The following is a 14,098-nucleotide window of genomic DNA, read 5'->3' on the forward strand; positions in this document are numbered from 1 at the left end:
ATGCCTCGAACTGAATATGCTACTTACCAGTATGCATCTGTTCTTGGCATGTAGGGCTGCTAACATTCATATCGCCCACCCTCCTCCCCGGTGCCTGTCGCAGCTGCAGACATACTCTTGCATTCAATCATTAGCATGGACATCCTTCATACTTTACACTCCATCTCTGCCACAATGGCTCAAAACAATCTGGGGATGGAGCCGATGCCCATGCGCACTGTAGTCCAGGGGAGGAGCCACCTATCTCAGGATACTTCGAAGACTCTTCCAGGACAACAATGTGCGATCATCCGGACCCAACACTAGGCGGCGATCTAATGCAAAAGATATGAATGTTAGCAGCCCTACATGCCAAGAACAGATGCATACTGGTAAGTAGCATATTCATTTTCTGCCACCAATAGGATGGATATCCTATAAGTTGAACGGTCATTCCTCAACAAGAGTGTCTACTTCTACTGCTTTGCTGGAGTACCTTTAGCAGACCTCTGCAGAGCTATCACATGGAATAACAGGGTTACGTCACCTGTCATTATTGCCAGGATGCCACAGTAAACTGCAATGCAGCAGTGGGTCAGGCAGTCCTGTACCATCTGCTTCATTGAGTTGAGCTCTATTGTATATTTTTTTACGCTTACTTTAAATGTCTCCTTTCCACCTCATCTTAGAATACATTCTATGTTGATAACTACTTTCTATTCAGATTCAAACATGTGGATCTTTGAAAGATTCAGAACTGGAGCAAAAGCAAGTTACTTATCTCTATACTATAGTTCTGCAGTATTGATACCTTTCATACCTTCTCTTTGATAGATCACCTTATTTGTACCTCAAACAAAATGCCTTTTCAATTCTGCTGAGAAATCTTAGGTATGGTGTTCCTTAAGGGGAAGAGTGCTTCTGCAGTACGTTTTTGATTGGCTGAAGTTTGATTCCTAATGAAATTATGTGAATTGGTTAACAGTATAACTTGCTTAAACTATGCTGTGCAGTGCTTGTCTTATACTGCTTGACATAATTACTGTGGGCCTCCTATCTTGGCAAAAGGTAAGATTCAAGCATGTCAATCTATGAAAGAGGGCAATACTGGAGAACTACAGTGTATATGTAAGTAACAAGTTATTTTGTTTGTTTTTGATGAGTACATCTTCCCTTTGATTCCTGAGTGTAAGAATATTCCCCAGGCGTCAGGATGATATAACATGTAGCTTTCCAGCACCAATATGTGATGCTATCTGGCTCCATCTGTGGCTCTAGCCACCACACATGATGCCATTTTTGTATAAAAGGCGCCAACTTGCTCACTTACTTAGGTCCTGTTTTTTCTGCATCTCAGGAGCTGACTCTCAGTGCTCCACTGATTAATTATTTCTGAGCTTCTACAGTTTCCACAGTGACCAGAACAAATGATGTCTTTCTGGATTGAAGCCATTCTAGAAATTCAACTAGTGGATATGATAGCCTCACAATATCTGTATGCGGTGTCTTAGATCTGATTCCATGGCTGCAGTCTGTGCTCCCTGATAAAACTGTAGGCCATCAGGCAACTTGAGCCCAAATTATTCCTGGCTGAGGCCTGAAGGAACATATCGAAGCATACCGCTTTTCTTCCAGGTATGTCCCCATGATTGCATGGTCTCCCAAAAGTTCCCTATTAAAAATAAAATACTAAAAGCATCATAGGAAGGAAAAATCTTCCTCCTGAGGAATTGGTTCAACTCCATGTGCTGGGCTTCTCCATTGATTCAGGTTCCGAAGCTGCTTAAGATTTAGCCTAATTGTGGACCTTGTCTGCTTTCCACACTCTGGTGGAGATCTTCTGTCAGGCCATGTTTAACATCTTTAGGACCACTATAGCAACTCTGGGCAACTCCAGCTGCTCCAATACCTCCTGACTTCAATGCCATCACAAGCTCAGGGCTTTACATCTAAAGAAAAGTTGAAGAATGTGGTGCTATTTCCTCTGTCTGGTGCCATCCATGACATCCACCTTAGAGATGGCTTCTTCACAATCCCCAAAAGCTGCAGCTGTAGGTGTGGAGTTTGAGCTCCTCCAGCTGGAGTCTTTGTGCTTCCGTGACAAAGTTGTAGTTGTCTTCTTGGCTGCCAGTAAATACACTGCAAAATCCATTGATGTGGGTCTCTGGATACATTTGAGTAGTGTGTGGATGATAAGGCTTAGATTTGAGTGTGGCTACAGTCGAGTGTTACCTCATTGCTATGCTGGCTTTCATTTATCAACCCGATCCGTCATTGTTTTAGTCCTTTTCAGTGCCAAGTTTCTGCAAAGCTGTCCTGTGGCTAATAGAGAACCCTCTTTTCACCTTGTCCATTTACTAGAGGGAATATTGAATGCTCCTTGCAAAATAGTCTTTAACATTGGCAGTTTCGCTCTGGGCCTGTGTTAATTATACTTAACTCTTGGCAAGATATACTCACACTGTCTCTTAGTTGCTTTATTAGCACACAGTTTGCTAGGCCACAAAAAAAGGCCAAGCATCTTGAGTTACCTCAAAAAAAAGAAGTCTCAAACCAAGCAATGCATTGTTCTTGGGTACCATGGCATGTTTGGATTAGGTGGAGACCTCTGTCATAATGGGATACCGACAACAGGATTTTCAGACAGGAATTTTAATAGTAACTCCTGAATATGCTCCTCGATGGTCAACACCAGTTCAGCATGCAAATTTACATTCCACTAGAGAGGTTTAAATAAAGTTGGGGTGATGGCTAGAGCACTTGCCTTTTCTTCTCTGTCCAAGTGGTTCCACCATCAATACTGAGGGGGGCAGGTGTGCGTTCTGTCAGCAATGGCAAGAAATAACTTTAGACCAGTGGCTCTTTAAGATAGTATGAAAGAGTATGCCACACCATTGCTGAAGAAGGAACCCAAACTTTATCCCTCTTACATCTCCAAATAAACATCATGAAGATGAGGTTTGGTCGCTTGTGGACGAAGGATTGATACTGCAAGTCTCGTCCTTGGTAGGGGGGTTCTACTCTAAAGAATCCAATTCCGTAGTTGGGGACATGCCTCTATTTCATCTTAGAGCTCGTAGTCGTAATCAGAAATTGATGTGTAGTTTGCTCAGCTGCATGTTGTTGTAATTTAAATTTGAAAACAAATTGGATGATGTATACAAAAAATGAATGCTGTGCTAATGTCCCTCAGCTGGGAAGAGAATGTTTTTTTCAGCACCAGATGCATCACTAGGGCTTGCCTGCCTTGAAATCCAGAAGCTTCCAGTTTCTTGAGTGCCGATTTTCTGAGCATCCTGCATTGCAGATGCCATCTTGTGGGCTCTTTCCTTCGCCATGAATTAGTGGCTACTCCTATCTCTATGCTGACCGTGGCCTCCTGCAGGATCAGATTGCTGACCAGCTGTTACTCTTTGATTGATTTACCATGCATCAGAGTGTACCGATTCACTAAGGTAGGAGTAGGGCCTGGCTTGACGTTATCCAGGATGTAGATTTTCACCGTCCAGTGAATTGGCAGTTTCTCTGCTAAATATGGTGAAGAACGAATGTATTATCCAGGCGCAAAAATGTTCTAATAATATTACTTCTGATTTGCAGATGGAAGAAGAGTTTTTTAATCCAGACTATACCGAAGTGGATCGTGTGTTAGAAGTATCATTTTGTGAAGATAATGATACTGGGGAGGTAAGACAATGATTACATGTATTTAGAACAAGCTGTTATCGAAGAGGCTGTTGCTAATTTTAACATAGAAAAACTTTTCTTTAGCCAGTTGTCAATTTAATAGTTTGATAAGTTACAACGAAATTGTAATGGTGACAACCTACTTTGTACTTTAATGGAGAATAATACTTTTTATTCTCCCTTTCACTTCTGTCACTATAGAACTCCGGCTGCTTCTCATTGAGGCAGGGTCATACCCATTTGCCACGTCCATGGTGCAGTCAGGCTGTGATCTAGAAATATTTGTGGCTCATGTGGTCAAATGGTGTGTTGAAGAAATGAGATGAAATAAAAAGATATAGCAAATGCAGGAAGTGATGGAGATTGAACACAGGACATGGGGACTTAAAGATAGATAACGTACGAAAGAACAAATAGGAGATGCCCTTATTAGATCTATAGGAAAGATATCCGATGAGATCTACTTGAGAGCGTGGAGAGTGAATGCAAAGAAATGAAAGGGAGGGACAATACAGTTTCACTTGAGAGGTTGAACAACATAGTAGTCGAGCTCTTGGTAGTTGTGCTGGTTCACAGATGGACAATTCCTTCCAAAATGTGGCATACAGATTTATACAACTAGATAATTGTGCCTTTTATTTTTTTGCAGTCTGTTACTTACTACTTAGTTAAATGGTGTTCATTGCCCTACGAAGATAGTACATGGGAACTAAAAGAAGATGTTGACCAAAGTAAAATAGATGAATTCGAACAACTGCAAGCTTACAGGCCTGACACAAGACGTGTGGTAAGATGATGCTTACTTGTTTTCTGTTTGAAATATTTTGAATCTTAGTAGAGTATTCCAACCACAAACTGCTATTTCAGAGAAGTTCAGCAATAATAAATAATGTAATGTTACAATGACAACACATGCTCTTTGCTGCTTTTCTGAGGGTTTACAAAGGTCTGCTAGTGGTAGAATGTTCTGCAATGTCATGATTGTCATGATCTTTGAAAGCTTGAATGCAAAATGAGCAAGCTGGCATGTTTGCATGGCCTATGTTGTTTTGTATGGGTTGGCCTATCTTGCTTTGCATGTTTGTGTGCTTGTGCGACAATTTAAATCTAGCAAAAAGATGCACCTCTCCGCTGAATCCTTCTTCACATGTTAATCAAATGACATCTTTGCTAGTTATACCAGATCCTGTAGTTCCTATTCATTGACAAGTCCACTCATTTAATTGAGAGGTGGTGATAAAGTAGCCTCAACTAAATAATAGCAAGGAGTTGCAACTTGAAATAATATATATAATATAATAATAATAATCCACATTTGTAAAGCGCACAATCACCCGTTAGGGTCTCTAGGCGCTGGGGGCCGTCGGGAAGATTAAGCAAGCTATTGCCCAGAGTCACATGGTGCTGGGCTAACCTGCCGCCGGAGCCGGGGATTGAACCGTGATCCCCATATTCCAGCGTCAGTCGCCCTGGCCGCGGCGCCACACCTCTCCCTATACAGTCTCAAATTGACAGACCTGGTGCCATAAACATTGTTATAGAATCTTTAATCTCAAGTTTCGTTAGTGGTTTGATCTTTTTACATTTGTCACTTTACTCTGTTTTTATTGGATATCTATGTATTCCTGACTATGTTCTCTTCCACAACCACCTTCATAGGTAACTAGCTGGATCTGAAATGTGTCAGTAATACAAACCCACTGATGACAGCTAAAGATTCTGTTGCAGTGACTTAAATTTAAAAATACCTTAGACTGATATGTATTTTGTATAAATTATTGGCAGGGATTGGGTAAAGATGCCCGATTTATTGTTTAGATTAAGGGCAAAAATGTTCATCATAAAGCGGTTTTTAAGAAAATGGATTTGGCTTTCAGAATGGTTTGGATTTTCTCTCTACTAAGCTTCCTGAAGAGGCAGTAATTTCTCAGATGTTCTACTTACTGCATATTGTGTGTTACTGGATCCTTAAAAGTCTTCACTATTTATAAATGTGTTAATTAAGAAAACCTCGAACTGCATTCAAAATAAAACGTCCCTTTCCTATGTGTGTATCAATTTAAATCCCTTGGGATGTCTGCCAAGCCTAGCTGCAGCTTTGGCAATCTCTCTGAAACAGGAGCTTTATGAACTGAGTGAGGGTTAGCTCTAAGTAAAGAAGCAGGTCTTCAATTTCTTGAGGACTTCAAGAACTGAGAATGAGGCTCTAATGTGCGTGGCAGGATGTTCAGTCTTTAAGATGCGAGGTAGGAGAAGGCACAACTTCCGGAACTGGGGAGCTGAGGTGTCTGATTGCTTTGTGGAAATGTATGCTGTTGTCAAAATACTTGGGGCCAATTTTTTGTGGGACTTTGTATTTGTACATGAGGAGTTTGGCGAGTACTTCTTTGGAGATTACATGCCAGTGGAGCTCTTCAAGGTGTGGGGTGATGTTAATGGGAGGTTGTGGGTGAGCCTGGCCATGGAGTTATGTATAGTCTGGTGTCTTCTGATCAGTTGAATGTTTCCAGCATAGAGTGAGTTACCTTAGTCTTTCTTTCTGGTGTTGAGTGCCTGGGTGAAGGTTCAGCGAGTTTTAGTGGGGATCCATTTCAAGATCTTCTTGAAGATCTTGAGTGAGTGGAAGCAGGGGACTGTTCACTTGGCTGGACAGGGTGAGTTGGTTGTCGAACACTATTCCGGGAGGAATGTGGATCAGAGTTCTGCAAGCCAGCAGGTGGAGTCCCATAGCGAGGTTTATTTGCTGAAGATTATTACTTTCGTCTTGTTTGTGTTGAGCCTGAGGCAGTTTGTTTTCATCCATCAGTCATCCGAGTAGTTGGTTGTGATAAGTCGTTCAGGATGGCTGCGGTTTAGTTCTTTGATGAAGGCATGGTGAGGGCAGCGGTTCTAGGTTGCAAGTGTGTATGTTCTGCATGGTCGTTTCAGTTACTTGTATGGTGACCGTGGGCCCGGTGGTCAGGGTGGTCCTCTGAGGTGAAGCTAAAAATGGACAGAAGGGCTGTCATTTTTTAGGTCTCGCCTATGCAGTGCGCCTGCGCTGCAAAGGCAAAACGGCCTTTTGGGATTGCTTTGGCTTTTCAGCCAAGCACGTGCACCCGTTCCATTGCCTTCAATGGCAACGCGTGCACGTCAGAAGATTCACTTGCGGGAGCAAGCGCCACCATTTGGCAGCAATTATCGCTCCTGCAATTGAATCTCACAGCCCCCATTCTCCCCCTGCTGCCGCACGCGCCTCCCCCTGCTCCCAGCAGCCTGCCGTGCTTGTGCTTGCTAAGATTCTGAGCAGGAAAGTTTTAAAGGCGTTTGAGAAAAAAGGGTATTTGAATTGTTAGCTGGGCTGTTCAAGTAAGTGTTCTGTATCGTGCAGTGTTTCCTCGAGCTGACAAAACCAGAATCATGGTGGCGCAGACTATGATTTCCCAGAACCAAGGTCATCACAAGAGGTTAGCCTACATTGTTTTTACAGTCATCTGTTTTTGGGCATCTTGTTTTTATGCTGCAGCCAACTCATTGCATTTCTGTTCGTCCTGAACCGAGTGAAATACGCTGCTTCAAAAAGGATACTTACTCGCACATTTTCACAGCTCGCTTTTTAATGTTCAAATTCACAATCAAATTATTTCCCATAGAATCAGCAGCACAAAACCCGTTAGACAACAACGCCACGTGTCCCTGCTTTGCTGCTAAAAAAAGAATAACTTCTACAACTGGTCAAATGCATTCGTTTTTTTCTGCAGCAGCACAGCGGTTTGCAGGTTTCAGTTTACTCTGTGTGAACAAGGGTCTGAGTGCAGGGTTCATACTTTTTGACTCGTTGTCTAGGTGCGTAGAGAGAGTTTCCAGTGGCGTAACCAGAGTGACAAAGCATCTCCACCGATAGAGGTGGTGGGGCAGGGGTCTGAGATTCGCCTTCCAGACTAGCACAGCCCCCACCCCTGCTATTCCCCCCGCCTCCCCCCGCATTGCCAGGGGTTGCATTTGTTACTAGTGATAACATCCCAAGACCCACTGAAATCTTGGTTCAAGGTGTGTCCTGCCTGTCCACCACACAACAACAGCGCCATGATTTTGGCAGAGAGTTTGGGAATTGTATGGCCGTGGATTCTGTTCTAAAACAGATAACTTGTTCAAGCCCTTAGAGATATGTCATGTCCTCCATTATTACAGCAGTGACGGTGTACACGATGGAAGAGTAGCTGTTCTTATCTTAGGTGCTATTGTCTTTAGTTTTAGCCTGAGCCTTTGTGAAACCTCAAGGGTTCATCTGATGCACAAAGGGACGCGATGTGTTATAAACTGTCACACATTTTACCGATGGCCTTAAGTAGTTAATTCTAGATGGCTATGTACTGGAAAGAGGTGTTTCTTGCCACAAAGCATGTGTTTTTTCCTATTCAGTGCTTATACTTTTCATACACCCTCTGTTGGAGTTCCCTCTTCTATTTGTACAGAAAGAAAACTAATGCCACAGCCTGGCCAGGCAGAAACATGTTATGTTAAAGGCGCTCCAATACCTTCGGGTCGAGTTCGTGCTATATAAATCTGCATAAAAAAATAAATTTAAAAAAGGTAACAGTGCATCAGCATTTCCATAGCTCCTTCTACCGTTAATATTGCATTAGTGATTTCTTAATCTGAGGCGTGGCTTCTCATGTCCGACTACACACATATGAATGTACTGTAAGGAGCTCTCCTTGGAATATGCATGAGAGCACCTCCTCTGCCCTACCAGCCTTGCCCCGATCGACCTCTGGATATGATTCAGTCTGTCCTGTATCAGGATCCTGCTTGCCTTGGGACCATGGACTGCCGCATGCATGTGTGTCTCTGTGTCTGTGTGTGTCTGTGTGTGTCTGTGTGTGTCTGTGTGTGTCTGTGTGTGTCTGTGTGTGTCTGTGTGTGTCTGTGTGTGTCTGTGTGTGTCTGTGTGTGTCTGTGTGTGTCTGTGTGTGTCTGTGTGTGTGTGTGTGTGTGTGTGTGTGTGTGTGTGTGTGTGTGTGTGTGTCTGTGTGTGTGTGTGTGTGTGTCGGGGTGGGAGTGTGTGGCTACAGAATAGGGCAAGGGGCGGCTTTCAAGACCCTGAGAGGTTGCGCAAAAGTTGATTTTCCATCCTTCACTGTGAGGGCTCATCTAGTTCGGAACTGAGAAATGCATGTATTTTCCTTCACAGATCATACAGGACGGTGCCTCAAACAGACCCCACAGGGATGCCTATTAAGTCAGGGCAACGCCCCTTCCACCCCATCAGTCTGCCAGCATTACTGGCCAGGGCGAGACCTAGACTCACAAAAGCCTTTCAAGGAGGAAGGTTTGGGTTTGACCGCTCAAGGGCATTTCCCAGCATCTTTGTATTCCTGTTATTCGTATAAATAAATTCATTAACTGACTTTATGTGCACTGCTATACAGGCGCCATGCGATTGCAGGAATGAAATAGCATCTGATAACGTGGGTGGAAAAGAACAATGTAGCGGGAGCTGTCGTCTTCACGAGAGTTGTGCAAAAATGCTTCGCCTTCCACAGCCCTCCACCCCTGTGTCCACTTTTAGTGGTAGGAGCCCACACACCCATACATTACATTGATCCCTAGGAGGTACATCACAATTCCTAACACAGCCCCCGCAGTAATCCTCAGTGCGCGGGGTTTGTGGGGTGAGTCTCTGCCCGGGTGTGGCCTCACTCGCAGGGACTAGACATCATTCGGGTCACAGACTACAGAGAAGGAGCGGCGGGTTTCTGCTCAACCCTCTTACAACGCCTCAGGTTGCTCTAAACCCAACCAATAACTGGGCGTGTCGATTCAATCACACACACAGGGGGTGACTAATTTGCCCCTTTAGACACATCTTCCATCACTCGGTAGTTCGCTGAGTATGATGTTATAGCTTTGCTTAGCGCTTTTAATCATTTTTATGGCAGCAGTGTGCTGTCTTCATGTTTGCACTCCATACAATACCACTCAGTGCCACATAATTATATACTACATAATTACACTGCACTCAATAAAACATACACTCCCCATAATGCCACTCAATGCTACATAATTACACACAACATAAGTACACTCAACTCAATGCAACTTAAATACACTCCACATAACCACATGTCACAATTACACTCTATTCAATGCAACACAAATACACTCCACATAATGCCACTCGGTGCCACATATTTACACACCACATAATTACATTCTACTCAATGCAACATACACTCCACATAATACCACTCAGTACTACATAATTACACATCACATATTTACACTGTATTCAATGAAACCTAAATCACTCCACATAATAACACTGTGCCACATAATTACACACCACAAAATTACACTGTACTCGATGCAACATAAATGCACTCCAAATAATACCACTTAGTGTGACAGTTACACGCCGCATAATTACACTCTACTCAATGCAACAAATACACCCCACATACCACTCAGTGTCACATAATTACAAGCCACATAATTACACTCTACTCAATGCAACATAAATACACTCCACATTTTACCACTGAGTGCCACATAATTACATGCCACATATTTACACTCTACTCAATGCAACATAAATAGACTCAACATAATACCACTCAGTACCACCTAATTACACGTCACATAATTAGACTCTATTCAATGCAACATAAATACACTGTACATAATACTCCTGTGGCACATAATTAGACGCCACATAATTACACTGTACTCAATGCAACATAACTACACTCCACACAATAGCACTCAGTGTGACATAGTTACACACCACATAAATATACTCTACTCAACATAAATACTCAACATACCACTCAGTACCACATAATTATACACCACATATTTACTCTCTACTGAATGCAACATAAATACACTCCACATAATACCACTCAGTCCCACAAAATTGCACGCCACATAATTGTGTACTCAATGCAACATAAATACTCGCCACGTTAATGCACTCTATACCACATACCACCAATCAACATAAATGCACTCCACACATTGACACAATTTCACTAAGCCTAATTTCACTCAACACCACAGTTCAGGCCACACAATTCAACTCAACACATTTCCAATACACCCCGCATAATTACACACCAAACAACATATTTCAACTCCACAATCCACAACGTACCTCCAATCCACACCATATAGTGTCAGCACCTAAGCACCAAACATCTTTCACCACCACCATTTTGCATCCGCGCACCACCGAAGCATCAAGTCAGTCTGCCCTTGGAATCTGGCATCTGTTAATTATCCCCTAGTGTCCATCCGCTGCTTGTGTTATACCTAAATTACTATTTTCCAACCTCCACTCCCCCGTTATTTATGTACTGCTCCCCCATAAGAAAAAATATAACAAACAAGCATGAGAGCAGGCAGGAAGAAGTTGCCAGCATTGCAAATACAAAGAAAACTAGAAGACATTTTTTATGTGAAAATCTTTTTTTTTTAATCAGGTTTTTCAGTTATAATGTCATCCTCGTTTGTATAAAGGTAACAAACATTTTCAACACTTTTTATTATAACTTTTCAACATAATGCACAGCAGCCACAATGCTCTACAACATAGCCAAAAGTTCTGGCTAAACACATAAGGTCCCAAAGGCGGGACCTATTGGCTATGCCGATGCTTGTTTTTTTTTTACTTGGATACTGCTGATCTGGTTGTTGAAAAATCGGACAGCTAAGAACAAAGGTCTTGAGAGAGTGCTACGCTGTGGAGTGTGCTGCTGTAGAGTTGTAGTCTTTCATTATGGAAAAGATTCCTCTGAGCTGCTGGTGCTGCTTTCGATGTGGATGGTGAGTATTAGTGTTTGGTGTTTCTGACTTGCTGATAGTGTCTGATGGCAAATTTGTAGGTGCTCTTGTCGATGTCTTTCTGACTTTGTCTCCATCTACGTTCCAAGTTGCTTGCAGTGGAGTTTGCAATTCTGTGTACCAAACTTGCTTTTTGTCTTGCTCTCATGGCTGTGTTGGCTTTGAGAGGAGCTAGGGTACCTGGACAGGTGGTGATCCTGGCATTGAAGTTAGAGATGGATTTGGGCATGTTGTGTAGAGCCGGTGGTGTACATTTGTAAGACCAGGATACTTCTGAGATCTTGTTCTAATCCCGTTGTGAAGCTTTGATGATAGTGTTTCTGCAGTGAGTATGCTGAAGTTGAAGAGGGTATTGTTGGACCATATGGTCGGACCAGGTGGTCATTGAGGGCTTGTCTACTGTGATGTTGAGTATACTATTGAAGATGAGGTACAGTCCGTGCTCAATTTGTAAAAGAATGAGTGCTGGTGCCCAAGGATCTGCTCAGAAATACAAAGGATGCGCAGTCCCAAATCTATCTCCTGCCTTTTTAATTCACTATCGGACATTCTGCTTCTTTATCTTACTCTTGCAAGTTCCTGCTTTCACCCTTGGTGAAGGTTTTGCCGCCTTTCTCTTCCCCTGTCTCCTTTTTTAAAAAAAATTCCCTATTGCTCTCTGTAAAGTCAAATGAGGAAAAATAAATGTTGGTTCTGCTGGGTGAGTCAGAGGTTAAACAGGTCCCCGAGGAGGTTGGTTGTGTTGGAATTGGTGAGGTCAAAGCCTGATGCTAGACACAACTGTGTTGTTCTGTCTGAACTAGCAAACCACTGTACGGTCGAAACCGCTATGCCAGAAAGTCTTTCACATTTGGGACTGGACTGAAGGCAACAAAATCAGGCTGTCAGCAGCTTATTTGGCCAGGACCGAGATTTTGATGGTGGACTCCCTGACCATGCTGGATTCCGTAAACTGCCAGTGGTATCTTAATCAGCAGGGGATTCTAGATCTATTTGATGGTTCCCCTTGATAGATAGGTTTGCTGCCAGCTGCAGTAAGAAATGCAATCTCTTTCTCCTTGGAGTTTTTGAGGAAAGCTTGTCTTGGTGATACTGCTGTGGATGTTTGCATTGCACAGCACTTTTCTCCTTTCCTCCAGACTCCTAATAGTCTGCATGGACTTGATTGAAGAAAATGGATTGGCCAGTACATTAATAGGAACTACATCTTTAAGGAATTGACAGTCTCTTAATTGGGTTTGAAAGTAGTGAATTGCCTGGAGGCTATTCTTGTAAAGAATCTTGTGGGATCAGTGCATCCAACAGAAAGAATCTAATTGTTTGTAAGTAAGTAATTTTTTCGGACTCTTCCCAATTTGTGTTCCGTTTCCACCCACTGACCACTTGCATGCTATTTGTACAGTAGCTTCTAGATAATGTTCTAATGTCCAAAGGTTTAGTTTCATATCCTCAGTCATACATGATCTTGTACTTGTAGTGTTTTGGTTAACTTACTTGAAAGAAGTTGCCCTAATACTCCATTCTAATAAATAGTAATGTTGCCGAGTGTTGGCAAATCTAAATTTTTGTTTGGACACATTTGGTAGTAAGTTGCTGGTTGAATTGCAGAGTGTAGCTAGGCACCCAGCTTTGAAAAAGAGACCCAAGGAGATATTAAAGTGAAAGAAATTAATGCTCCTTTAATGCGTTTGAGGATCTCTCTTTGAATTCCTGCTCCTACTGCCGAGTTTTTAGACCCGAAATACCTAACCAAAGAACTGAGGTAATTTGAACTATTTTCCTGGATGCGTGATATTGCACGTCGATGTGACGTCGTAGGTGTCTGGGTCGTTGATGTCGTGACGTCCATTTCTTTATAGGCACCATACCGGCGCACTGACGTCCGTTCCTTTCTTTCCGCACCAGCCAGCTCTGATCTGTCAAAGAGAGCTACCCCAGTCATTTTGTGACAGACTTTTTTCAACTTTTTGTTGACTCCTTTGGGTGTGTAGGGATGTTCAGGGAGAAGACCTCAGAGTTCAAGGTATACGGAGCCTGCCGCTGTGCCACGCTGGTCACGGACCCCCACCTCGTGTGTCTCTAGTGCCTGGAGCGCAACCATGACACAAAGTGCTCCAACTGCCGGGCAATGGTGCCGAAGACTTTGAGGGAGTGGCCCCTAAAGCTGATGGTGCAATGGAGGTCGCCTTGCTGACCTCGTTCTTGGTCCCAGTCTCGGTCGAGAGGAAGGCCGGAGCGACCCCCACCCAGCTAAGAGATCTAAGACGCCATGTATGCCATATTTGGTTGGCCTGATCCTGCCGGCATGCCTTCGGCCCTGCAGGTTTGGGTGAAGGTGATCCATTGGGTTCCGCGCCTTCGGCCGCAGTGCCATGGCCTCTTACTGGACCTGTCCCGGTGTCCAGACAGGCAGTGGTCGTGCCCCAGGGGCGACCTTCCCTGGGGCGTCTGACGCCAAGGTTCTCTGCATCGCCGGTGCCCCACCCCAACTGTAATTTCAGACGTCGTCGCGCCGTTCCGGTGCCTCGTCAGCCAGCGGGCGCACTGGCGGCGCCTCCCTAATCCTCATTCCAGACAACACGGAGCCAGTCGGGTGTCTACAGATGCT

At 43.5% G+C, this 14,098-nt stretch overlaps 1 protein-coding gene across 2 annotated transcripts in view; it reads left to right on the forward strand.

The window, feature by feature from the left end:
- Nucleotides 1–14,098, forward strand: part of CHD9 (chromodomain helicase DNA binding protein 9) — a 2,123,706-nt gene that overhangs the window by 572,447 nt on the left and 1,537,161 nt on the right. For both annotated transcript variants that reach the window (XM_078670246.1, XM_078670247.1), the window contains exons 11-12: nt 3,580–3,666; nt 4,316–4,453. In XM_078670246.1, the coding sequence (XP_078526372.1) occupies nt 3,580–3,666; nt 4,316–4,453 (225 nt within the window). The remainder of the gene's footprint in view (nt 1–3,579; nt 3,667–4,315; nt 4,454–14,098) is intronic.

This window comes from Lissotriton helveticus, chromosome 12 (genome assembly GCF_964261635.1).
Source record: "Lissotriton helveticus chromosome 12, aLisHel1.1, whole genome shotgun sequence".
NCBI classification, from domain to species: domain Eukaryota; kingdom Metazoa; phylum Chordata; class Amphibia; order Caudata; family Salamandridae; genus Lissotriton; species Lissotriton helveticus.